The sequence below is a fragment of the Pipistrellus hanaki genome (genome assembly GCF_964339955.1).
Source record: "Pipistrellus hanaki genome assembly, chromosome: 2".
NCBI lineage: Eukaryota > Metazoa > Chordata > Mammalia > Chiroptera > Vespertilionidae > Pipistrellus > Pipistrellus hanaki.
Genome location: NC_140504.1, coordinates 133,315,130 through 133,342,791, shown reverse-complemented (window position 1 = coordinate 133,342,791; position 27,662 = coordinate 133,315,130). Strand labels below are relative to the sequence as shown.

At 41.3% G+C, this 27,662-nt stretch overlaps 1 protein-coding gene across 2 annotated transcripts; it reads left to right on the top strand.

The window, feature by feature from the left end:
• On the top strand, positions 1–26,729 carry DR1 (down-regulator of transcription 1). Of its 2 annotated transcripts, XM_084873444.1 has the most exons (4): positions 707–963; positions 11,837–12,000; positions 23,232–23,459; positions 24,310–24,425. In XM_084873444.1, the coding sequence occupies exons 1-3, from the start codon at positions 744–746 to the stop codon at positions 23,412–23,414; spliced, it is 567 nt and encodes a 188-aa protein (XP_084729570.1). In that variant the 5' UTR covers positions 707–743; the 3' UTR covers positions 23,415–23,459; positions 24,310–24,425. The 2 variants fall into 2 exon arrangements, with proteins under 2 accessions (XP_084729571.1, XP_084729570.1); XM_084873445.1 differs by lacking the exon at positions 23,232–23,459 and having other exon boundaries at positions 1–963; positions 24,310–26,729.
• Positions 26,730–27,662: the final 933 nt, after the last annotated feature.

Sequence of the window (27,662 nt, the reverse complement as noted above, 5' to 3'; positions counted from 1 at the left end):
GCGCAAAGGGTGTCGGGAGAAGCTTCCAGCAAACCTTCTCTGGCTTCTTAAGGGACCACCGTTGCCGCGGTTTCGGCCTCCAGGGTCTGCGTTCGGGCTAAACGGCCACGGCGGCGCCCCAGTGCCTTCTCCCTTGTGCCTGGCTCTGCCCCTAGTCGCTTGCAGGCGCCCGCCCGGGTTCTGGCAGCGGCCGCGGCCGACATGTTGTGAGGCGGCGGCGTGGTGTCCGAAGGATGGTTTGGCCGAGGCGGCGGCAACGGCTGCTGGCGGCGGCGGCCGCGGCGGCCCCGGCTCGTTAGTGCCCAGCCCGCCGTGTGTCCGCCCGGCTCCGCGGCGCAGCCTGTGGCCCCGGACCTGCCAGTGCCCCGGCGCCGCTGGGGACCGGTGGGGCGACAGCGCCCTCCTCTCCGGGGCGCCACGGAGGTGGTTCCTGGTGCTCAGATCCCTCACCCCCTCACTTTCCCTGCCCGACCCGACCCGGGCAGCGCTGCGCCCCGAACCCGCAGCTCCCCGGCTTTCCCCCCAGCCTCTCCGTGAGTCTCCCACGGGGTGTACCCCGTCCTCCGGTGCCAGCCCGCCCCCCTCCACTCGCTGCACCCCATTCCCCCAGCGCCCCCGGATCACTCCGAGGGCGGCCTTTTGAAAAACCCTTTGTGGAGGAGGAGTGGACCAGAACTGGGGAGTTTTTTTTTGTTTTTGTTTTTGTTTTTTTTAAGTCGAGGCGCGAGAGCTGGGAAGAGACGATGGCTTCCTCCTCCGGCAACGACGACGATCTGACTATCCCCCGAGCTGCTATCAATAAGATGATCAAAGAGACGCTCCCCAACGTCCGGGTGGCCAACGACGCCCGGGAGCTGGTGGTGAACTGCTGCACTGAATTCATCCACCTCATCTCTTCGGAAGCCAATGAGATCTGCAACAAGTCGGAGAAGAAGACCATCTCCCCAGAGCACGTCATTCAAGGTGAGTGTTCCGGGTGGGATTTTTGTTTAAATGTCAGTCGGGTGACCGGTTTCACGTCAAAGCCCTCATTCCTCCTCCCTGCTCGGCCGGTGCTGGAAAACGGAAAGGCCACGCGGGCATGGAGGCAGCCGGAGCCTAAGCAACCCCTTGGGCGGTATTCTCGTGGTACTTTTCATCCGGCGGGTGCAAGTAAGGGTTTGCAAGCTTTTGGGTCAGCTAACATACCCAGAGGTGAAGTATTAAGTCTCAGTTTACATACCGCCAGGTAAGCCGAAGCAAGAACAAGAATTTTGCCTGCCTCAAGTGAAACTCAGGCAATGACAACTGAGAAATTGCCGGCCTAAAGTGAACCGTAGCTCCCTTGGAAAATTAAAATTCAGACAGGAACTTCCAGCATGGGCGGGGGGGCGGGGGACAGCACCCCTTTCCCCCTGATCTCTCTACCAGTGTAGAGGAAAAGTTGAGTTTTCTAATCGCATGAGTAAAAAAAATTCTCCCACGTTGAATGTGTTCCACGTTGTGAAGTTTGTTGGTGGCGAATAAAAGAGTGCATTTATTTCCTGCTTTAAAAGTTGTTTGATGGTGCTACCATTAATCGAGAAGTTACCAAAGAAATCCAGTTCTATTCTGTAAGAAAAGGGTGGATATTCTTTCCCACCCACGCCCCTCTCTTTTCTTTCTTTCTCTCTTACTTTAATTTTCCTTCTGTATAGCTTCCTTTGTTCTGGGGAGATACATTTTTAAAGCTTGTGTTAGTAGACTGTAAGAGATGTTTTTTCATGGAACATTTCCATATTTTTTCCTGCTACCATTACTGTTTAATTGTCTACACTTAAACTTTTATTGGACATTTCTGAAAGTTTCAACAGTTTCTTCTCTTCTAAATTGAAAAGTAATGGGGATTTGAGAGATCATATTCTGATTATTTGTTTCAGGGATGGAGAGACATATTTACTGGTCATAATGTCTTGGGAAATACTTGCATATAGTTTTAGGCAAAAGCTGCATTCAGTTTGAGGTGATAGCTTGCCCCTTATAATAATCCAATTAAAATCCTGTCAACTTAAAAAAAAATCCTGTCAATTTCTTGATTGCTTTTGGAGTCAGAAAAAAAGTAATAAGTTTAATGGTTAATTTTAATCCTTTCGGTAGGCAAGTGGCTGCCTGCAATTTTATTGTTATAATTTCACTTTTTAAAGAGTGACTTTCCTGTTATTCTGAAGTAGAGAACACATCTGCTCATATTCCCCATATCCAATATTTTACTGTCAATATTGACAAGAGGATTAAATGACTCATTTTTGGTCCTTAATATGTGTGGGAGGTAGATTTAAAATATACTCTGCCATTTCCACTTTAGTATATAAGCAGAAAATAGATCCCTAGGAAAAAGCATATTCCATTTTTAAGCAACTATTTTTTTTTCTCTATTTGTTTGGTGTGCTGGATACCCTGGCAAGTAAAAGGAAAGTCAAATTGTCTATATTTCCTCTTGTGTTTTATTTTTATATTGTATGTGCAATTGTCAAAAATTCATCACAAGATTATCCAACATATAAAAAAGAAAAATGATCTTTTATCAACATTGCCTTTCTAATGAAAATTGAAAAAAAATTTTAAAGCATCTCCCTAAACATTGTTTACACCATAGAAGTGGGGATCATTCCAAAAATCTAATAACACATTACGACCTCTTCTTGGGTAGAGTTTATTCTTTTCTAGGATATATTTAGATTTCTGATTGACATGATGGAATAAAAGTGCAGCTGTAGCAAGCAGTATGTTGAATGCCTCAACTTTGGAATATGATAAATTCAGTGTACCATATAAGTCAGAAAGTTCCAATGAAAACATTTTCCTTTGCATACTGAATATGGTGTATTAATTTTTTTAAAAATCATGTATGGGCCTGTTATCGTTTTACAAATTCACCTATTTTTTCTTGTAACATTGACATGGTTAGTGGATAAGGACCTACCATTTTTGCCCAAAATTCTCCCCAGTTAGATGTTTAGATTTTATAAATTATAATGTCATATTAGTTTCAGATTTCTTAATCATTTTTAAGTATATATTTTTGCTTAAGTGGTTACATTTTTTTTAAAAGAAACATTTAATGTGTATATATTTTAGGTGTTTTAAGTACATTTTTACAGACTAACTGGAAAGTTAAGTAAAGTCACAGTAGACACATTTTTTACACTTTCTGTCAGCACTGATTATTTAGGAATGTTATAATAGATATATCTAAGTGGAATAATAATGTATATTTTAAAGTAGCATAATTGTTTTAAGTTTGGAATTTTAATAAGTTTAATGAACTAGCCAGTGTTTCCCAAACTTTTGACACATGTGTACCCCTTCTATAATTTTCGTAACGCTGAGTACTCCTCGTACTCATGAGAATGTAGAATTGGGAGCAGCGCATATCCCTATCAAACTCCGGTGCAATGCGTACCCCCACCAAACTCTTCCCGTACCCCTTGGGGTACACATACCACACTTTGGGAAACACCGAAGACTGTTTCAGGACATCTCACTTGTTTACTTGCTACTTTGCTTGAGTCATTTCTGTAAGATTCAAGTAAAAGTTTTAAGTAATTTTATTACCGGTAAATATGTGAAATACTATAACTTAAAATACTATAACTATAAAGTTATATTAAAATATTTTCCTAAATGTCTTGCTTATTTTGAGTTTAAGAAAGTAGACCTGGTATTGAAGATCACAGATACACAAATAGAGGGAATTCTAAGGTGCTCCTCATATTTCATTGCTGGTTTCAATGACACATTCTTCAATGAGTTCTAACATGTTCTGTTACATTATGGAAAGAATTGACATTGAGAGTCAAGAGCTGCAAGTTCTACACTGGAAAGCTTTTCATCTTAGGCAAATTTGTTAAGTGTTTCCCCATTTATATATAAATAATACTTAATAGTTTCAGGTATAACTTGCAGTTATTGAGAATCAGTTAAGGTTGAGAATCTTACGAAATATGCTACAATAAATAATAATTTAAATAATTCATGTACTTCTGATCTTCTGTATATATAAAAGGCTGATATGCAAAGTGTCCCCTTGAGAGTTTGACTGTTTGCTATTATGTATGCTGAGCACCAGGGGGTTGGCGCGAAATGAAGGAAGGCCCTGATTGGCCCTGATCGCTGGCCAGGCCGGGGACCTTGCCTGTGCGTGAATTTTGTGCACCGGGCCTCTAGTTAAAATATGAAGCTGAAAGTCTGTTATGTTTAATCATACATCATATCTTTTGTAAAGCCAAAGTGTAAGAATATTTTAAGTGATACTATTTTTTTCTGCATTTTTAATCTCTTGCTACATGTTCTCACATTTATGAGAATAGTAACTGAAAGTAGTAAAAGTTTGAGGATTTGCTTCTTCAGCAATTGAGTTGCTGTAAGCTATGTTGGGTGTCTTTTTAAAAATTCTAGTCCCTCTCATACTGGTACCTTTCTGTGGGTTTTTATTGTTGTTGTTTGTTTATAATCCTCACCTGATGATATTTTTTCCATTGATTTTCAGAGTGGAAGGGGGGGGGGGGGTGGGGAGAAGAGAGAGAGAAATATTGATGTGAGAGAGACACATCAATTGGTTGCCTCCTGCACGTGCCCCAGCAAGGCTGGGGGTCGGACCAGAACCTGGAGTGGAGGTACATCCCCTTGACTGGGAATGAAACCCACAATCCACAGGCCAATGCTCTAACCACTGAGCAAACCAGCCAGGGTTCATACTGGTACTTTTGTAAAATACAATAAAAATGGATCACTAGAAAAATAAGAAAAGGTATAAATAAAAAAATTATTTTTGTTGTTGTTGCTAGAGACAATAGACATAAAAATTACTCTGTCAAATTGCTATAAAGATTCTTTTTTTCCTTTTGTTGAGATATAATTGACTATAACATTGTATAGTTTAAGTTGTACAATGTAACGATTTGATATATGTATATATTATGAAATGATTACCACAATTAGGTTAGTTAACACATCTATCACTACATAAAGTTACAGTTTTGTTATGAAGTTTCTTTTTTTTTTCCCTTAAATATATTTTATTGATTTTGTACAGAGAGAAAGGAAGAGAGACACAGAGTCAGAAACATCGATGAGAGAGAGTCATCGATCAGCTGCCTCTTGCACCCCCCCCCACCGGGGATATGCCCACAACCAAGGCACATATCCTTGACTGGAATCGAACCCGGGACCCTTCAGTCCCCAAGCCGACGCTCTATCCATTGAGCCAAACCGGTTTCGGCTGTTATGAAGTTTCTTAAATACTTACTTTTATTTTCTATACTTAACTCATACAGCCCATTACAAGCAATTCTGGCATAAATGGACCACACTTTGAGTAACTTTGCTTTAAAGTCTAAACCACAGTCTATTTTGGAAAGTGGATGTGAAGTAGTTTGAAATCAGGGGATCTGAGTAATTGCAGAGAAGTCGTAATAATAATGAAAATGAGAATGATACTGTAATTGCCTAAATAATGGTCCATGTGGATATTTTTTTCCTAAGAGATAACATGTAATTTGCATTGTACAGTATATAATCAGTACTTTTTTAAGTTAGGATTTTATTATTTTTCTTAAAATTGATACTAGTATATGTTTTGTTTTTCTTCTGTCACCCAGCAATTACTTTTGAATACTACTATGTACTGGCACTGTGCTTGATACTGCTAAGGATATAAAGGTGAATGATACTTAATTCCTGCTCTGCCATCATTCTCATTGTCCCAGATTTCCATGACTTATGATACCATAGAGTAGGGGTGTCGAACTCAATCAGAGAAGGGGCCAAAATCTAAAATTCAGCCTAAATCGTGGGCCGAATGGTTTACTGAACAGTCATAAACTGACAGTGTCATAAACTGACAGCGGAGTGCAGTGATGACAGCGCGGTGCGGGCCACATTGCAAGGCCTGGCGGGCTGGATTTGGCCCGCGGGCCTTGTGTTTGACACATGTGCCATAGAGGATATAGTTCTTAAGGGTCTTCAGAAACCTTGTCTGGCTTAAGAGCCAAAATGTCAATTTGGCTACATCCTTTTAATGTATTTTAAGTGAATTACATTACATAGACATTGCTTCCCCCAACATACAAACAAAATAAAATACAAAAATCAGAGAATGTTGTTAAATTCTTAAAATGAAAAACATGCAATATGTTATGAAGTGTAAATAATTCAAACAAATTTCTGTTAAAATTAAACTTTTCAAGATTGAAATAAGATAAGCTGTATTATAAGTATTATTGGTGGTGGAAGTTTTTACTTATTTTTCTAAGTGGGTATCTTGTTAGTATATGTCTTTTAAGTTGAAAAGTGTGCTAAATGATTTCCCCCCTAATATACCATGTTCTTTTCTGGGCATAGTTTTAAGATAAATGACAGACCTCTGAGGAACAAATGATGTGTGTGTTTTACCCACAAATTTTTAAAAGATTATTATTATTTTTTGGATTTTACTCTGAGATCCTTAGAGCCAGGACCATTAACATTCCATAAAACCCCTTTGTACGTATTAGAAAACGATATACCTACCTTAAAAACCTTTATCACCATCTGCCAGAAAAGGCACAGATTTTAACATATAAATTATAACACTATTTTATAAACATACAAATGTATGCTGTTTATACCTAACTAGAGGTCTGGTGCACGAAATTTGTGCATGAGGGTATGTGTCCCTCAGCCCAGCCTGCCCCCTCTCCAATCGGACCCCTTGAGGGATGTCCAACTGCCCGTTTAGGCCCGATCCTATCTAAATGGGCAGTCAGACATCCCTCTCACAATCCAGGCCTGCTGGCTCCCACCTGCTCACCTGCCTGATTGCCCCTATCCACTTTTGCCTGCCAGCCTGATCACCCCCTGCCAGCCTGATTGCCCCTAACTGCCCTCCCCTGCAGGCCTGGTCACCCCTAATTGCCCTCCCCTGCAGGTCTGGTCTCCTCCCAGCTTTCCTCTTCTGTCGTCCTGGTTACCCCTAACTGTCCTCCGCTGCTGGCCATCTTGTGGCGGTCATCTTGTGTCCACATGGGAGCAGCCATCTTGTGTGTTGGAGTGGTGGTCAATTTGCATATTACTCTTATTAGATAGGACAGAGGCCTGGTGCATGGGTGGGGGCTAGCTGGTTTGCCCTGGAGGGTGTCCTGGATCAGGATGGAGGTTCCCTTGGGGCGAGAAGCTTGTGGTGATTTGCAGATTGGCCACACCCCCCCAGCGACCCAAGTGGAAGCCCTGGGATCTGGGATTTATTTATCTTCTATAATTGAAACTTTGTAGCCTTGAGCGGAGGCCAGGATCAGCCAGGAAGTTTGTCTTCCTCCATTGCTGGGGAAACCCAAGCTTCCTGCTGGCTTCATGGCCGCAGCCATTTTTGTTGGGATTTATTTATCTTCTATAATTGAAACTTTGTAGCGTTGAGCAGAGGCCCAGGCTGGACAGGGTGTGCAGGAAGCTTGGCTTCCTCCATTGCTGGGGAAACCCAAGCCTCCTGTTCACTCTGTGGCCACAGCCATTTTTGTTGGGATTTATTTATCTTCTATAATTGAAACTTTATAGCCTTAAGTGGAGGCCCGAGCTGGACAGAGTGTGCAAGAAGCTTGGCTTCGTCCATTGCCAGGGAAATCCAAGCCTCCTGCTTGTTCTGTGGCCACAGCCATCTTGGTTGGGTAATTTGCATACTCCTGATTGGCTGGTGGGCGTGGTTTGTGGTTGTGGTAGAGGTACAGTCAGTTTGCATATTGCTCTTTTATTAGATAGGATGGCCTTCCTTAGATATGATACTGTTGTACATTGAACAGCCTGCTTATAACCATAAATCGTAACCTTCTTAAGAGCCATTCCCCTAATTCCTTTAATATTCTACTTTGTGTAAAATGGGAATTATTGCTGTCACATGATAAGAAATGATGTAAAGTATCTCCCTGTTTAGAAGATACTGTATCCAGTTATTAATATGTTAGCCTAAATATATTTAAATTTTTGATAAAAGTAAATTCAGTTTTTAAATTTATGGCTGCTCCTGTTAAACTGTTTTATTGTGAATATAATATTTGTATATAGCAGCTCATTGAATAATACGGTAAATATTAAATATTAACCTAGAACTTATTTGCAAAATTTTTTTAAAGCAGTGTTCTCAACCCTAGATGTTTTTAAAGGTGAGTTGTTTTGCTAATTTTTAATCCAAACCATCCGTGGTTAAAGGTAGTATGGAATTAATTTTTTAAATGTCTGGTAATTTATGACATTTCAAAGAGGTATCTCTCCATTGTGTTAATTTGTTAATTTTGTAAATTTAATATTTTATATTATAAATATACTTGTTCAACTTGAACATAGGTGTGATAATGCATAACTGTATATTTAGGCCCTATATCCTTATTAGGGAATTCTTTTTTTTTTTTTTTTTTTTTAATATATTTTATTGATTTTTTTTTTTTTTTTTACAGAGAGGAAGAGAGAGGGATAGAGAGTGAGAATCATGGATCAGCTGCCTCTTGCGCACACACACACACACATCCCGCTGGGGATGTGCCCACAACCAAATTAACATGCCCTTGACCAGAATCGAACCTGGGACCTTTCAGTCCACAAGCCGATGCTCTATCCACTGAGCCAAACTGGTTTTGGCAAGGGATTCTTTTAAATGTAAGAGAAAAAAATAAAGAATAATGATACATAGTCCAAGTCAGTTAAACTACTCTTAGGTAACAGTTGTTAAATCCTTTAGATTAATTACTTGGTTGATTCCTACAACTCTAGAACTATTGCAGATATAATAGTGAATATCTTATTTTGCTTTTTCAATGGGCCAGTCTCTGTTGTAAGCTCTTTATATCTATTTATTCTTCACACCAATCTAATCTGATGAGATGTAGATACTGTTATTCTTATTTTAAGGGCAAAGGTAAAGGAAGTTACGTAGGGTCACACAACTAATATGAGATAGAGCTGGGGGTCAGGCCCTGGTAGACTTAGGGCCTGCATGCTTAACCACTCTACTGCTTCTGGTTGTAGGAAAATATGGAATAAATACCATTCTCATTTTAGAGATGGAAAACTGAAGCTTAGAGATATTAAGTAACGTATCCAAGATTATACAATACAAATGCAGTGACAACTAAGTTTTAAATTTTATGTCTATTTGATTTCAAAAGGAGAAGAATACTCTGTCTAAGAGGATCAGGCAAACTTAATTTGAAAATGGAGCTTGATCTAGGTCTTGACTGCATTACCATCAACATAAATGTGGGAAACTGGTGCCTGCTGGGAAACACCAAGCAATCAGATTTAGTGGGAGTATACAGGGATTTAGTAATGGCAAAGTAAAGCTGGAAAGGTTGGTGGAGTAGATCCTGGAGGACTTTGGCATAGGGCTAAGGTGGTAAGATGTTCTTTAGGATGTGGCAGGACATCATAAACCATTCACTTGGTTTCTTTTGATTTTGTCTCCAGCCAATATTATTGAAAATACAAAAAGGCTCTTGCCAGTGTGGCTCAGTTGGTTGGGCATGATCCTGTGCTCTGAAGGGTGGTTGGTTCAATTCCCGGTAGGGGGCATGCAACATCTGATCTTACATTGATGTTTCTCTCTCCTTCACCCTCTCCCTCCCTCTCTAAAAATCAAGAAAAAGTATTAAAAAAAACAAACAAACAAAAAAAAAAACAAATGTTGGCATCTAGTTTTGACACTTAAAAAATAATCTATTAGTTCAAGTGAAAAATGCAGGCTGCCTAATCTTCACTTAGTTTTTCACTATACCCCAAGCTTCCTGAGGCCAAGAATTACACAGCAGTTAATTGATATACACAACTCAGAATAAGGTTTTTTGGGGTGGGAAGGTAGGGTCAGAAAGTTGCCTTAAAATTCAAGTAATATGCCAAAACTGGTTTGGCTCATTGGATAGAATGTCGGCCTGGGGACAGAAAGGTCCCGGGTTCGATTCCGGTCAAGGTCATGTACCTTGGTTGCGGGCATATCCCCAGTAGGGGGTGTGCAAGAGGCAGCTGACTCTCTCATCGATGTTTCTAACTCTATCTCTCTCCCTTCCTCTCTGTACAAAATCAATAAAATATATTTTAAAAAATTCAAGTAATATGGCATGAGGTTATTTTTATTTATTTATGTATTTATTTAAATATGTTTTTATTGTTTTCAGAGAGGAAGGGGGAGGTAGAGAGAGATAGAAACATCAATGATGAGAGAGAATCATTGATGGGCTGCCTCCTGTACGCTGCCTACTGGGGATCAAGCCTGCAACCCAGGCATGTGCCCTTGACCAGAATCTAACCTGGGACCCTTCAGTCCACAGGCTAACAATATCCACTGAGCCAAACAAGCTAGGGCCATCAGGTTATTTTTAAAGAAGAATTATGAAATTAATTTTAAAATACCTTAAAAAAAAAACAAAACACCACAGTTGACATGGTAATGTGGATTTGTAAAGGTATATTTGATATTCTCCCTGAAGAGCAAATCCCTGAAGGTAGAATTTAGAGCATATTTATTGAGGGCAACCTGGTTCATCATAATTGTTAAGACTGTGAGAACTGATAAACGAAATTAAGTTTATTTACTGTGTTTTTCACTACTTCTATTTCATCATTGGCTCCGAAAACAAAATATGTCTTTAGGGCAAAATGTAGCACTATACAATATAATTCTAAACACTATGAGACAAGGAAATTTTATGCCTTGTTTTTCTGAGTTACAGAAAGCATTTAGAGAGTGTATTTTCTTGTAAAAAATTTCTTTCAAAAGGTGGAAAAAAAAGAATACCCCATCCCCCCTCCCGCCCTATGAAAGAGGTTAAGGGACTGCCTGGTAAAGGAACTATCTCGATTGCCTGCCTCCTGAGGCTTTGGAAAAAGAAATTTTTTGTTAAATGCTTCTTTTATCCTTAGACTTGTCCTTTATCCCAGTTTTTCTGCCACGCCACATGAAATGTTTTAAGAGTGCTTCCTGTTAAGTTTTATTTTTAAGGGAAATTCATTGGCTCAATATAAATGTGGAATTTCATAAGTTATTTCCACCAGTATTTCTTTTTTTTTCTTTTTTTTTTAAATATATTTTTATTGATTTTGTACAGAAAGGAAGGGAGAGAGATAGATAGCTAGAAACATCAATGAGAGAGAGTCATCGATCAGCTGCCTCTTGCACACCCCCTACTGGGGATATGCCCGCAACCAAGGTACATGCCCTTGACCGAAATTGAACCCGGGACCCTTCAGTCCCCAAGCCGACGCTCTATCCATTGAGCCAAACCGGTCTCGGCTCCACCAGTATTTCTTAAACTTTGCAGTTTGAGTGTCTTTGCTTAAAATAGTTCCTATTGGTATATTGGACAAAAGAACTTATCTACTCTTTTATTCTATCCTACTGAAATTTATAACATGTGTTATCAAAACCTACTCTTTCAAAGCCAAATGGCACAAGAAATGTTATTAACAAATATATTTCAAATATTTGCTTTTCTTCTTTGAGAAAGTGACTGACTTAATGATGTTTGATTTACTATGAGTGGCATAGAAAAAATGTTTTGTTACTAAAACCACATGTTCTTCCATTGGACTTTTTTTTTCTTACAGGAAATGCTTTGGTTTCTAGTCAGCAAGAAAGGGAAAAGGGAAGGCCTGTTCTTAAGTTTTAGCTAATTTGCAATCTAATATTAAGAAATTTGACAAAATACTTTGTCATAGTCATCTAGATAATTGCTGTGCAAATGAAAGATAGATAAAATTATTAGAAAACAACCACCTCCTCCTCAAAAACAAAACAAAAACTTAGTTTCATTTGTAGAAGAAAAGCTTATACTATCATGCTTTCATGTTTTTATTTCCCTAGCCCTAGAGAGTTTGGGTTTTGGCTCTTACATCAGCGAAGTAAAAGAAGTTTTACAGGAGTGTAAGACTGTAGCATTGAAAAGAAGAAAAGCCAGCTCTCGCTTGGAAAACCTTGGCATTCCTGAGGAAGAGTTACTGAGACAGCAACAGGAACTGTTTGCAAAAGTGAGTAATTCATTTTATATTATTGTCATCTGAATCCTATGCTGTTTACAAATGGAAATCAGACTGGTTTCTGAAATAATTTCCTAAATCAACTTACCTTGCAGGATTTTCTTTCTGTGGCTGAATACTTAATCATGGAGTCTGATATTTAGTAGAGATGGCCAGTTATTTACTTCATGTAAAAGTAAATATTTGCAGCAACCTGTTTTCTAAAGAGAACAACTCTAACTACTGAGATTTTACTCTGATTTTTTTTCCAGACAGAATGACTATTCAAAGCATGAAAAGTAGACCTAAACATTTTTAAGATTTAAAATGATGGGCTGAAAATAAAAAAAATAAAAATGAATAGATAAAATAATGGGCTGATGAGAAAATACTCTTTTTAAAATTTATGATGAGTGGCATATAAAGAAAATGTGATTAATATCTACTTTGCACTTAAATTAGATCTTTAAAATATATTTAAAACATTCTAATCTTTAAAAAATTTTGAAGTGTGTCAGTGGAGCAGAAAAAGAAGGAAAACTTCTCTTGCTTGGTACAGGTCTAATACTAAACTGTGAAGGATTAGCAACCAAATACTAATATTTTTTTAAAAGAAAGGGAGAAGGTTAGGCTGTTTTTTCCCCCCTACTAAGATCTGGCCTCTCATTTGAAATTGTAAGGCAGTTTTGGGTTGAATAGATTTCCTACCAGTTACTGTAGTTACCATTGGAATTGGAAGTATTATTTTAGGTAAGCTATTTCAGGTAAGTACCATAGCTGATCTCTTTGCAATCATAACAACCAACTTGGTTTATACCAAAAGCATTTGAATTTTAAGTGTTATTAGGCACTAGACACCAGTCAACATTTAAACCAGTGATTCCCAACCTTTTTTTGGCCATGACCCATCTAAGCATCTCTAAAATCCTGATGCACTCCCCCTGCTGCCTGTGACATATAATTCTTGTAATTCAAAAGTGAACTCCTATTCATGTGGAGGAAGCCTAAAAGCCATTAACTTAATCTAAACAAGCTTCTAAAGAATATGTCACAAAAGTGAGGAGCCTTTAAAATCTGATGAATGGGAGGATCCAAGATGGCTGCTCGGGTATACACCTAGCCGCAGCAGCTCACAACAATTTCAAGGGAATACAACTAAAATGTAGAGTGGACATTGCCCAGAGCTACAGGTAGTCGACTGACTGAAAACTCTACAATAGGAAGGAGGGAGAAAACCAGAAGGAAAATCAGAGGAGCTGAAAAAAAGCCTAAGGTACGGAGACATGCTGCGCGCTCGCACGCACGCACGCACGCGCGCGCGCGCGGAGAGGTCGCAGCCGGAGAGGAGGAGAGGGCTGGGTGCTGCCTGGCGTTCCCTAGCAGGAAGGAAATAGAACCCCCAGCCTGGGCTGAACCCCCGAACCGGCAGCACTGAGCCCCAAGTTATGTGCCAGACCCTGGGGACCCAGGCTCTGGCAGGGGGAGACAATACCGGGGGACGGCGAAATGCGGGGCCCCCGGAGTCGCTCGCACATGGCGCGCAGAGGACTGAATGTTGACTCTGATGCTGGATTACCCTAGCCGGAAGAAACAAAGCCTCCGGCGGCAGCTCTGAGCCTCAGTCCAGACCGCCCCGAACTCCAGGTCTGGGCCAGTCCCTGGGGACCCAGGCTTGGGCAGGGGGAGACGGAGCTGTGAGGTGGAGTCCTGGGAGCACGGCGAAAGGCCGAGCCCCCGGAGTCGCGCACACTGTGCGCAGAGGACAGTCTGTTGACTCTGATCCTGGACTCCCCTAGTGGGAGGGAGAAAGAAAGCTCCAGACTGGAGGAACGCCACGAGGAGCAGGAGCCGGGCGACGGGGCCCCCATTGGGGGGGGTGCCCCTGAGCCTTCGACTGCTGAGCGCTGGCAATGGAGCCAAGGACGGGGGCTGCTTCCTGGGCGGCGCCGACCCCGGCAACAGGCTGGAGCAGCGCGGGAGCCCGCGGAGAACAAAGGGGTGCCACAGGCCAACCTGCTGAGCTCCCAGGACAAGGAGGAAGAAACCAAAGAAGTGCTCATTGTGAAGAAATCAAGTGAGAGCAAATGATAGTAAAATTACTTAAGAAAGAATACAAAGAAGATCTTGAAAAATCAAAGACTAAGTCAGAACTCAACGCACCAGCCAACATTGCAACATAAATGCGTTTTGTTTTGTTTTTTTTAAAAAGAAAAAAAAAAAAAGAGAAAAAAGGGACAGAATGTTGGAACAGCGGCGACCAGGCCTAGAGTGGCCAGGCACAAGGCAGTGGCAGCTGGGCCCGGAGCAGCAGTGGCCAGGCCCCAGAGCAGCAGCAGCCAGAACAAGAGCATCAACGGCCAGCACTGGAGCAGCCAGACCTGGGGCAGTGGCAGCCAGGCCTGAGGCAGAGGCGGCCAAGCCCAGGGTGGCCAGTCCAGGAACACCCAGACACGGAGTGGCTGGGCCCGGAGAAGCCCGGCCCAGAGCAGCCGGGTTGGGAGCAGCCAGGCCCAGAACAGCAGTAGCCAAGCACAGAGCATCCAGGCTGGGAGCGGCCAGGCTCGGAGCAGCCGGGTCGGGTGCGGCCAGGCCCGGAGCAGCGGCGGCCAGGCTGGGAGCGGCCAGGCCCGGAGCAGCAGCTGCCAGGCTGGGAGCAGCCAGGTCCAGAGCAGCCGGGTCTGGTGTGGCCAGGCCCAGAGCAGCGGCTGCCAGGCTGGGAGCGGCCAGGCCCAGAGCAGCGGCTGCCAGGCTGGGAGCGGCCAGGCCCGGAGCAGCCGGGTCTGGTGTGGCCAGGCCCGGAGCAGCGGCTGCCAGGCTGGGAGCGGCCAGGCCCAGAGCAGCGGCTGCCAGGCTGGGAGCGGCCAGGCCCGGAGCAGCCGGGTCTGGTGCGGCCAGGCCCGGAGCAGCGGCTGCCAGGCTGGGAGCGGCCAGGCCCGGAGCAGCCGGGTCTGGTGTGGCCAGGCCCGGAGCAGCGGCTGCCAGGCTGGGAGCGGCCAGGCCCAGAGCAGCGGCTGCCAGGCTGGGAGCGGCCAGGCCCGGAGCAGCCGGGTCTGGTGCGGCCAGGCCCGGAGCAGCGACTGCCAGGCTGGGAGCGGCCAGGCCCGGAGCAGCCGGGTCTGGTGTGGCCAGGCCCGGAGCAGCGGCTGCCAGGCTGGGAGCGGCCAGGCCCAGAGCAGCGGCTGCCAGGCTGGGAGCGGCCAGGCCCGGAGCAGCCGGGTCTGGTGCGGCCAGGCCCGGAGCAGCGACTGCCAGGCTGGGAGCGGCCAGGCCCGGAGCAGCCGGGTCTGGTGCGGCCAGGCCCGGAGCAGCAGCTGCCAGGCTGGGAGCGGCCAGGCCCGGAGCAGCCGGGTCTGGTGCGGCCAGGCCAGGAGCAGCGGCTGCCAGGCTGGGAGCGGCCAGGCCCGGAGCAGCCGGGTCTGGTGCGGCCAGGCCAGGAGCAGTGGCTGCCAGGCTGGGAGGGGCCAAGCCCGGAGCAGCGGCTGCCAGGCTGGGAGCGGCCAGGCCTGGAGCAGCCGGGTCTGGTGCGGCCAGGCCCGGAGCAGTGGCTGCCAGGCTGGGAGTGGCCAGGCCTGGAGAAGCGGCTGCCAGGCTGGGAGCGGCCAGGCCCGGAGCAGCCGGGTCTGGTGCGGCCAGGCCCGGAGCAGCGGCTGCCAGGCTGGGAGCGGCCGGGCCCGGAGCAGCCGGGTCTGGTGCGGCCAGGCCCGGAGCAGCGGCTGCCAGGCTGGGAGCGGCCGGGCCCGGAGCAGCCGGGTCTGGTGCGGCCAGGCCCGGAGCAGCGGCTGCCAGGCTGGGAGCGGCCGGGCCCGGAGCAGCCGGGTCTGGTGCGGCCAGGCCCGGAGCAGCGGCTGCCAGGCTGGGAGCGGCCGGGCCCGGAGCAGCCGGGTCTGGTGCGGCCAGGCCAGGAGCAGTGGCTGCCAGGCTGGGAGCAGCCAGGCCCGGAGCAGCGGCTGACAGGCTGGGAGCGGCCAGGCCCGGAGCGGCCGGGACCGGAGCAACCGGTCCCAGAGCAGCCGGGTCGGGTGCGGCCAGGCCTGTAGCAGCAACAGCCAAGTCCAGAGCAACTAGGTCGGGAGCGGCAGTGACCAGACCCGGAGCAGCTGGTTTTGGAACGAACCAGAGCAACAGAGGCCAGGCCCGGAGCAGCCAGGCCCGAAACAGCTTGCTCCTCGCCTGTACCTGCCCACGGCTGCCTCTCAGACATGGCTGGAAACTTTTGCGGGAACTTGAGGGTCTGCTGAATCAAGTGATGAAGGCTTAGATCTGGATGTGTTGAGTTAGTATAGCGCTGGGGTGTTGATCTGTGAGTGCCTTGGGTGGGGCCTGGATGAGGCTGGTTGACCTATTTGAAAATGTCTTTTGTGTGAAGTGTATCATTGGGCATGTGGAGGTATTATTGATATGAGAAAATGCTAAGTAACAGATTTACTATCTGAAAAGGGATTTACTATCGGGGAAAGGGAGGGAGGAAGAGACTGAACATAAACTGTGCACCTATGGATGAGGACAATGGGGGATGGGGAGGGGGCAGAGGGTGGGGTGGGAACCTGGTGGAGGGGGGAAGAAATGAGGAACCTTTGTAATAATATGAACAATAAAGATTGATTTAAAAAAAATAAAATAAAAATAAAATAAAATAAAATAAAATAAAAAAAAAAGAATATGTCACAAAAGTAAAAGTGAAAGGACAGTTGAAGTACTGAGGAAGAAATCACTAAGAAATTGTTTTGTTTTTTAAATCCTATCTAATAAAGAGAGGGACTATGCTAATTGATTGTCATGCCCTCACAAAGATGGTGACACCCACAGCCAATAAAGAGGGAATATGCTAATTGACTGCCTGCCTAATCCAGCTTCAATCCCCCAGTACCCTCAGCCCTGCAGGGGAAGGCAGTTGGTGGCAATCAGGCCAGCAGGGAAGGGCATTTGGAGATGATTGAGCCAGCAGGGGAGGGCAGTTGGAGACAATCATGCTGGCAGGGGAGTGGTTAGGTGTCAGCCTGGCAGGCAGAGTGGTTAGGGGCAATAAAGCAGGCGAACTGTTTAGAGCAGGGGTCTTCAAACTACGGCCCGCGGGCCACATGCAGCCCCCAGGGGAGTCTGATCCTGCCTGCCAGGTTTTTTGGGCAGTGAGCGCAGCCAAGGTGTTACAGTAGGAATTAGTAGTTCATATAGTCCGGCCCTCCAGCTCTCTGAGGGACCGTGATCTGGCCCCCACTTTAAAAAGTTTGAGGACCCCTGGTTTAGAGCCTGCAGTCCCAGATTGTGAGAGGGATGTCTGACTGCTGGCATTCGGAAATCCCCCCAGGGTCCCAGATTGGAGAGGGTGCAGGCTGGGCTGAGGGTCACTTCTCCCACGTGCACAAATTTCGTGCACCGGGCCTCTTGAATATATATGAAAAAATAGCAAATAAAGTTTTAAAATACAGGGAACTGAAATGCATAAATATGTCACAATATGTATTTATATACTATACTAGAGGCCCGGTGCACAAAATTCGTGTACATGCGGGTGGGGGGGGAGGCGGGTGTTCCTCAGCCTGGCCTGCACCCTCTCCAATCTGTGATCCCTCTCATAATCTGGGACTGCTGGCTCCTAACCTCTTGCCTGCTTGCCTGTCTGATTGGCCCTAACTACTACTGCCTGCCAACCTGATCTTCCTCTAACCACTCCCCTGCCCGCTCGATTGCCCATAACTGCCCTCCCCTGCCAGGACCTGCCTCCTTTGTGCCACATGGAGCCTCAAAACGCCCTGACCTCACTGCACAGGGAAGCCACTGGGCTGCGCTTCTGCTGTGCATATGGCCATCTTATAGCAGCTATCTTGTGACGACATCACACACATACCTAGGCTTTTATTAAAATAGATTAGTATAGATATGAGGCCCCTAGAACCATAAGAAATTCACTGTTAATAACTCATTCTACAGCTGACCCCCCTTAAATATCAAATTGCCCTCCTGTAGGGGGTGTGCCCCATGTTGGGAACCACTGATTTAAACTAATAAAAGCTTACTACATATTCATTGAGTTCTAACCATGTGTTAATCATATTGACAAGTAATTTAACTGTATTTATTTAATCCTCAGAACAACCTGTAGTACGTAAAGATTTTACCATGGTTTCTTACATACCATTATATTGGTAAAATCTATAAGTACTAAAGCGGATAAGCCTTTGAGGCAGGTGTGAACACAAACAGTATTGTAATCCATATGAATGTAAGGTAACAAAGAAGGAGTAATGATTAAAAAAAAAACAAAACATTAACCAGAGCTTGGTGGCTCAGTTGGCTGGACCATCATCCTGTGCACTAAAGCTGCCAGGTTTGATTCCCAGTCAGGGCACCTACCTACGTTTCGGGTTCGATCCCCAGATGGGAGGAAACCAGTCAGTGTTTCTCTTGCACATTGATATTTCTCTTTCTCTTTCTCTACTCTTTCCTCTTACTCTAGAACCATGGTCGGCAAATTGAGGCTCATGAGCCACATGTGGCTTTTTGGCCCCTTGAGTGTGGCTCTTCCACAAAATACCACAGCCTGGGCGAGGCTATTTTGAAGAAGTGGCGTTAGAAGAAGTTTAAGTTTAAAAAATTTGGCTCTCAAAAGAAATTTCAATCTTGTTGGCTCTGTTGACTAATGAGTTTGCCAACCACTGCTCTAGAACAAGCATGTCTAACTCAAAGGCTAACACAGGCCATATAAACAAGGTTTAAGTTTATGTGGGCCATAAAAAAACAAAAGCTTCAATTTTCATAGAAACATAGGTTTATTTTGATAGAGATATGCTGAATACAAAGGGTTGAAATAAATGAGTAATTGTTAACAGAAAATAATAGAAAATTTTAATAAAAATTAATATTTTTTCTTGGCCATTACCTTATCAGACACTGAATAACTGCCCAAATTAATAAGTGTAATGCAAATAAATAAACATTTTTTTTTTGTTCTCCAAAAGCAAAATATTTTCTGTTGCACACACAAAATAAGTCAGTACAAGACTAATGACGTGGCAGTCAGCTGCTAAAATAAATATTCACTGCTAGCATTAGTGGAGTGAATTGGTGTGCCTGCATGTAAGGTGCATAAGGGAAATAAATGCAATACAATTGTTGTAATCAGCCATTAGCGAATGTTGTTATTTGTTATTAATATTTATGTATACCAGGATATTGTAAAAGTTAAGTTACGAGATTTTTATTAAAACGTTTCTTACCTACTGTTATATTGGCTGGGCCACAAAAATATTTGTTTTCTGATGGTCTGATGGTCATCACTTATATTTTATGTTAGCAATTGTCAACCCGTGCGTCACAACCCATAGGTTGAGACCCACTGAGACCATTGGAAAACACAGATATTTACATTACGATTCATTAACAGTAGCAAAATTACAGTTATGAAGTAGCAACGAAAATAATTTTATGGTTGGGGTCACCACAACATGAGGGTCGTGGCATTAGAAAGGTTGAGAACCACTGAAGGGTGCCAAGTTAAATATTTCATGAAAGGAAAAACATGCTCTGCTAGACACTTTACATATTTGGCAGAGTTTTTATGTATAATATAAATGTTATTATGTCCATTTATACATTAAGAAACAGACTCAGATGGAGAAACTTGCATGAAATTATTCATTTGTTCTGCAGATATTTACTAACGACCTTACTATTTACCAGGCATAGAGCTAGGTGCTAGGCTAATACCAGTATACAAAAAAATACATAGTTTCTATCATTATGGAGTTTAGTTTATTAGGAAGGATTGAGTTAAAGAAAACCAGTAAGTTCATACAATTAGAAAGTATTGGAATCTCAATTAAAACTCATATCTTCTGAATTTAAAACCTGTGCTCTTTCTATAATACCATGCTAATAGTTTACCCATCTTTTAGTTTACTTAAATTTATTTTGAAAAATATTTTTAAAATATATTTTATTGATTTTTTTCACAGAGAGGAAGAGAGAGGGAGAAAGAGTTAGAAACATCATCAATGAGAAACATTGATCAGCTGCCTCCTGCACACCCCCACCAGGGATGTGCCCACAACCAAGGTACATGCCCTTGACTGGAATCGAACCTGGAACCCTTGAGTCTGCAGGCCGATGCTCTATCCATTGAGCCAAATCAGTTTTGGCTGTTTTGAAATTTTTAAGTGGAATATGCTTTATCCTTTCCAGGAAAAAATATGAATGAAAGAAATAATTGACTGCCTGTCATATCTGTCTTCACCTCCCTCTCCTTGTCATCTGTTTTTCATTTCCCCTTCCTTATCACCTTTTTGTTGCCCTGATATATGGGTGAAGATTCTTTGCTTTAATGAAGAAAATTAGCAGAGGTAAAATTATAGCAGCTACCTAGTACTTCTTCCTCAGAGTATAAAGTTCTTAAGTTCTAAATCTGAAAGGAACTGATAAATAAATACAGCATCTTTTTCATCACTTATATTTTACTTCATCTTTTGACTTTATTTGAAATACATAAAACCTCGTTTTAAGCTGTCTTTCACTACTAGTAGCAAATATTTGGAAAAGGGGAAACATTAAAAGTCAAGATTAGTATGTGAGAGAGAATCTCAAAACATAATGACAGTTTCAAAAGAAGAAATTAATTTGGAAGTATATGCCTACTTAACCTCTTTCACACTCCCATTTTACGATGATAATAGTTGGGATGGATTGGATAAGAGGCAAGAAGATAAAAGGAAATTAGAATACCATTGGAAATTTTAATTTGTAGAAATGAATACAAATAAAATTTATCAATCAATAATAATTTTAAAGGCATAGGACTGCTTTTATGTTTAGGGAGAAATGTATGGGAGCTGATATGAGAGCATGATACCTCTTATCAGTTAAATTTTTAGTATAACCAGTACATGTCTTTACAGAAATTGAATAAACTTTGAGACCATAAACCTTTGCAATAAAACCTGTGTAGAGACTTGATAATATTTGAGTTTTTCAATGCTATGAAATTATACATATTTGTAGTTAATTAGAGCATTCTTGGAAGTTGATAAATTCACACATTTGTTTTGCCCTACAATTTTCTTACGAATTTTTAAAATGTTTTTTGTGAAGCACTCTTAGTCTATTTTGAATTCTGAGTATTCCTGTTATAAAAGTAAATATGCCTGTGTGTTAGAATACCTATTTTCCATATTCACAAAAATGAGAAAAGTAGTTATTAGTATACCTTGTTTATAATTTCCTTCACTAACAACTGTATGTGAGGCTGACCACTCATGAGGAAGATAGAAAGAGATCCCAGGTACAGAGATGTCATATTCAGTTTTGGTGGTGTGCCAGTTTGCCAATTACTAAGCAGTTGTCTCAGACTGAAACCTCCCTTTCTATGCTCTGTGACAGGGCTTAGTGCTCTACAAACCATATTTCTGCTCTTCTAGCTGACTACTATTAGACTCTAATTGCCAGTAGGGAGATTGCTAGGCTGGAGGAGGAGGGCAGCTCTTGGGCTTCGTTCTTTTACTTCCTATTAATTTCGAGTTTCTTTGTACAACCTAGCAATGCTGCTTCATTCTGGCTACATCAATTTTTCCCTGTAGCACAAATTGGATCTAGTTTGCTGGGTTTCTAATTCTTAAATAACTAGCCTGCATATTCATCTCTTTCATCAAGGATGTGAGTCTCAAACTTTGGAGCCCTCCTCTAATCAATGCCCCTTCTTCAGGGATCTGAACTTCACTTCCATGGGTTGCTCCTCTAAGCTCCCAAGTTTTAAAAATTCCAACCTTTTCCCTTTTCCTCCTCATTTTAAGGCTGATGACTGCTCTCTATAGTTGCCAACTACATGATACGTTAGTGGGTGTTTTTCTTGCCTTTTCATTTACCTAGTTACCAACTTTATACTTGGTTAATAATCCTTCATGTTACATTCTTTCTGTTTTCCTAACTAGTGTTACTTTTATCTCCTGATTAGATCCTGAATGATACTGGAGGAATAGGAAAAAAACCTAGTGGAAAATAGTATTTTGGTTTGACTTGAAGGAAGAGTGGAATTTTAGGTGAAAATCAGGAAATTTCAAATAGAATGAATGTCAGCATAAGTAAAGATAGTGAAAATGTGAGGGATGGTGTATGTTTTTGAAACATGTTCTAGCCTTGTTTTTTGTTTTGTTTTTGAGTACAAGGTGCATGTTACAAAAAAGGATTAGAGTGATAGATTGGGTCATGCAGTAATTTGGAGGACCTTGAACTACAGGCTGAGAAACTTGGACTTAAATAGTAACAATTAAATGATTTTTAAAAGTATAACAGTGAACTGATTAGAATTCTACTTTAGAAATGTTTGGATAATAAATTCATGACAGATTATTAAGTAAAGTTAGAAGTGTAGAGGTTATATTGGTCATCATTGTTTTCCTACAAAACATTCACTCAGAAAATATGCACATTACCACCCTAGCAAGTTTGACTCCATAGATAGAACATTGGCCTGCAGACTAAAGGGTCATCCTGCATTCAATTCCAGTCAGGGGTACATACCTTGGTTGCAGGCTCCTCCCCAGCCCGGGCCCTGGTCAGTGTGCATTCAGGAGGCAATCAGTTGATGTGTTTCTCTTGCATTGATGTTTCTCTCTTCCACTATCTCTAAAAGAAAAATGGAGAAATATCCTCAGGTGAGGATTAACAACAACAAAAAAAAAAAAAAAAAAAGGGAAGGAAGGAAGGAAATATACACATTACCAATATGTATATAATCAATGAAGATGAAAAAAGTCTTTATTTTAAAGTGTAGTGGAGAAAATAGATATTTGCTTGGGTAATTAGAGAACAAAGTATGGAAAAGCAAATAGATTTATAGCATATGAAATAGAGGGCAAAATATGATCTAGAAAGTCAAGAAAGACCAACTGATTTGTGTTTTAAATGATGACTAGGAATTAGCCATGTGTAAGAAGGCTATGAGCCAGGCTTAAGAAACAATTATGAGAAAAGTCATATAGGGAGAAATAGCATTTTGTTTGGTAGCATTTAATGGGAAATTATATGTTCTTTTCAATAACATTTTTCCCCCTTCTTCATTGTGGTTTTCTGCTAATGGATAAAATTAAATTGGAAAGGAGCCTTAGCTGTGGGCAACAGGGCATGTGTTGCATATACATCTTGGTTTCTAAAATCCTGTGGTTTTTATAGAGTATAGATATGTCAAATGAATAGATTTTAACTATCCCGTCGTTGTTCTTAATCGTCATCCGAGGATATTTTCCTATTGATTTTAGGGAGAGTGGAAGAGAGAGGAAAAGACAGAGAAACATCGATGTGAGAGAAATGCATCAATTGGTTGCCTCCTGCATGAGCCTCAACCAGGGCCAGGGTCAGGGAGGAGCCTACAACCAAGGCACATGTCGTTGACCAGAATCAAACCTGGGACCCTTTGGCCGCAGGCTGACTCTATTCACTGAGCCAAGCTGGCGAGGACTGACTATCCCATTTAAATTGAGTTCTTGGTAAGTATTTTTTCACAGTGGGAAGGGTGTGAGTATATATTTTGTATATGTAGTGTGTAGTGCTTGTGTATATTCATAGAGGAAGGAGAGGAACAGAAAAAGAGATTCCTCCCTTTAAATAAGCAAGTTGAAACTACTTTTTATGTTTCATCAAGAGATGTATTTATCACTAGCTGTGATAGAAACTCAAAAAAGAAATATCAAGATAGCTATTGCATTCATGTATAGTATTTTTCCCCAATAGTAGAGAGCTTTTAAACTAAAGAAAGAAAATCGTGGATTACAAAATATTTACATTAAAATGGTAAATTGAGCCCAGCCAGCATGGCTCAGTGGTTGAGTATTGACCTATGAACCAAGAGGTCACGGTTCAATTCCCAGTCATAGCATGTGCCCAGATTGTGGGCTCGATCCTCAGTATGGTGCGTGCAGGAGGCAGGCAATCAGTGACTCTCTCAGCATTGATGTTTCTGTCTCTCTCTCCCTCTCCATTCCTCTCTGAAATCAATAAAAAAAAAAGTTTTTTTTTTAATTGTGAGTTGAAAGGACAGAAGAATCAAGTGAAACAAAAGAAAAAGAGAAATACAGATAAAAGAACCAAAGAGAGAATATTGTGATTTTCCTGTCTATATTTTCAGCTTCAATTGAACCAAAGCATAAATTATATGACATAGAGGGGGACTATCTATAAGAGAACCAATCTCAAAGAGTTCCTTTTCTCCAGATGTACAACAGTTATATAGTTGATGGGAAATATTCAAATTTGATAATGACTAAGTTTGCAATTAGCTAAAGTGTGTATTGTACGGGTTTTTTAAAAATTACCTGTTCGTATGTTTTTTGTGTTTAGGCTAGACAGCAACAAGCAGAACTGGCCCAGCAGGAATGGCTTCAAATGCAGCAAGCTGCCCAACAAGCACAGCTTGCTGCTGCCTCAGCCAGTGCATCTAACCAGGCAGGATCTTCTCAGGATGAAGATGATGATGATGATATCTGAAATCCACCAGCTGAGGTTCTGTTTCCTCTGCACAAGAAAACAGTGAAAGAAATGCTTATCTGTAACTTTGTGTGCATCTGGATGGACTTGCCACTGGTACCCTAGGGATGTCTGCTATTGATTTTCATCTATTGTGTGCTATCCATGTGAAAACTGTCTCTTTGAACAATTGAAAATTTCAGGTTCAGTATAATATCAATTTTGCATTTTTAATGGTGTTTATGAGATTTTAGATAGCAGTGAGTCCTTTATTGATCAATAAACAGTGTTACAGAAAACTCCAACTTTATAAAAATACAGTGAAATTTATACAGAAACTCTAAATCTGTATTTTCATTTCCTCTGCCCTTTTAACTAAACTAAAAATTGGGAATATTAAATTATTGGGGGAGGGGGTGCTGTGTAATACAGTAGGCATTAGACCAGATTGGTTACAAAGAACGAATTCATTTCTGTAGTATGTGTTTTTTTGTCTTTTAAAATGAGTATATATATATAGGCTACATATATAAATGTGTGTGTGCATGTATATATCTATGTATATGCACACACATATATATACTCAGATAAATATACTTTATGAAAGAATTTCAAAATAAAACTAGGAAGGGTATATTCCATAGCAGTGTATAAATTTGGTGGGTCATGTTTTTTATTTTGTTTTTGTTTTATGTAGAGGTAAAATCTAAGGTTTTATTATGGCATAATTCATCTTAAGCTACACTATTGCATTTCAAAGACTGCCCAATTTTGAGGACTGTCATGATTCTTACTATTTCACTCCATTAATTGTCAGTAGTATTACTTGCTTAGTCCATCCATGTTTATTGGAACTTGTGAAATAATTGCTTCGTAAGTTCTGTTAGTTTAACTGAGGTTAATGAGTATTCAAACCTTTACTGGGGGAAAGAAAAGTTAATGAGCATGCTTGCTGTAAAAGAGGGTTTTTTGTTGTGTTGCTTTTTTTTTGTTTGTTTGTTTTTTTAATTTAACTTATAGTTATTGTTTGTTTTTCACATTACTTTTAATTTTTTTTTACTAGATGGCCTACAGTGTCCAATGCTTCCTTTTGAAATGACATCTCCATCTTAGAGTGATAGCTTTAAAAATGGATTTGTTTTGTTTTAAAAAGCTTGTCATAACTAATCAGCCCTATATGAAACATAAAAAGTAGTTTCAACTTGCTCATTTAAAGGGAGGAATCTTTAATTTGGTTCTCATAAATAAGTATGGCAGTGATTTATATAGGAATCCATTGTGTTGAAGAAATGGCATCTTGTTTGTATTTTGGAAACAATGGAAAAGGCCGCTTAAGATTGTATGAGGTAATCTAATCTAAATTCCTTTGTCAATTGCCAAACTATTTAAATTTCTATATTCACCAAGCCCAAGGATAATTTGTGGCTGTCCAGGTTTCAATTTTAATTGGAGAGCTAAATAACGTTTACAAGTATTAGATTTCTTAATGATCATATTTTGCACTTTTAGGAAAAGTGAAATATTGTTATACATTTATTAAATACACTTCTCTATGCCACAAAAAGGTTAATTTTGCAGAATGTTTTAAGTTGAAGTTGACATTGTATCTATGACGTGCTTTGGACAACATAGAAGGGATTGTGTGTTTTTTTAAAGTTTAAGTACCAAAGGTAGTCTGGTCTAAGACACAGTAAGTTAATAAGTGTTGGCTTTTCTAATTTGTACTGTAACATCCTTATACTTGCTATTTTAAGTACTTGTTTCTTAAGTAAACAACTTAGATATTTTTCCACATCTTTTTTTTTCTGATGCAGAATTCAGGTTAATTAAATATTTTACTGCATCTGATAATGTATTATATGTTTGAAACCTAGTGATTTTGCATTTGGACATTCTTGTGATTTCATATGCTGTATTCTTCAAGCAATAAAATTCTGATGTGTTTTATAAATTGTTTTTATATTTAATGATCTATACAGACTAATGACAGATTTCTGTTACTAACATTTTTACTAGTTTCACGAATCTTAGACCAAAACACATTTTGATCATTAAGTATGTAGTACCTGACTTTCTCCTTTGTTTACTGTTATTTAAGAAAATGTGGTTTTACTGTTATTTTTGTAATTTACAGCCCTAGGGTCTAGATATCAAAAGTTAAGTAAGCAATGTTTTACTTTTAGCTTTTTTTTTTTTTTACATTTAAAAGTCACAATTTTGTCTGTTAATACTTTAATCTTTTAGAGAGAGAGAAACATCTTTAGTATTCTTGAGAAATAAAGTTATTCTCTAGTAAGTGTTGGCCCCGTCTCCTTGAATATAAATCTTGTTGGTTTTCCCCCCAGAAGATTATCAGATTGTTAAATGTTGAAAAGGTACTAATTTTAAAACTGAACTTACCATACATATAGAGGAATACGTAAGTAAGGTTTTTCATAAATTAAGCATACTCTTTCCACTGAGTCATTGCTAACCCTCAGCCCAAGACAACAGCGCATTATGAGCATCCGAGAACCTTCCTCTTGCTCCTATCTTTTTAAAAAAATATATATTTTATTGATTTTTTACAGAGGAAGGAAGAGAGATAGAAAGTTAGAAACATCGATGAGAGAGAAACATTGATCAGCTGCCTCCTGCACACCCTCTACTAAGGATGTACCCTCAACCAAGGTACATGCCCTTTACCGGAACCAAATCTGGGACACCTTTCAGTCTGCAGGCTGACGCTCTATCCACTGAGCCAAACCAGTTAGGGCCTCTTGCTCCTGTCTTAACATTGTCTTCTTCTTCCTCCTCAGATTTAACTACCATTCAGATTATAAAACCATAGATTAATGCAATCATATGTAATATACGGGTTTTTTGCTCATTATAATTTGTAAGTGTACTGGTGTCCTGATGCCACTGTAACAGATTACCACAGACTTAGTGATGTAAAACAATACAGATTTACTTTCTTGTAGTCCTGGAGATTAAAGGTCCAAAGTCAGTTTTATTAGGCCAAAGTCAATGTGTAAAACTAGATTTGGTTGCTGAATCTGGAGGTGGTAAGTGGAAAATCTGTTTTCTTCCCTTTTTTCAGTTTATGGTGATTGCCTGTCTTCCTTGGCTGGTGGCCCCTTCCTCCATGTTCAAAACCTCTGCTTTCAATATCACTTCTATAGTCAAATCTTACTGTCGCCACATTTAGGGCCCATCTGGATGATAATCTGCCCATTTCACAATCT

Bases quoted from the DNA above. Each gene is read 5' to 3' on its own strand.
- DR1 (XM_084873444.1), top strand. From the start codon at position 744: ATGGCTTCCTCCTCCGGCAACGACGACGATCTGACTATCCCCCGAGCT. The intron at 964-11,836 runs GTGAGTGTTCCG...TTATTTCCCTAG, and splicing joins CCCAGAGCACGTCATTCAAG to CCCTAGAGAGTTTGGGTTTT. The intron at 12,001-23,231 runs GTGAGTAATTCA...TATTGATTTTAG, and splicing joins AACAGGAACTGTTTGCAAAA to GGAGAGTGGAAGAGAGAGGA.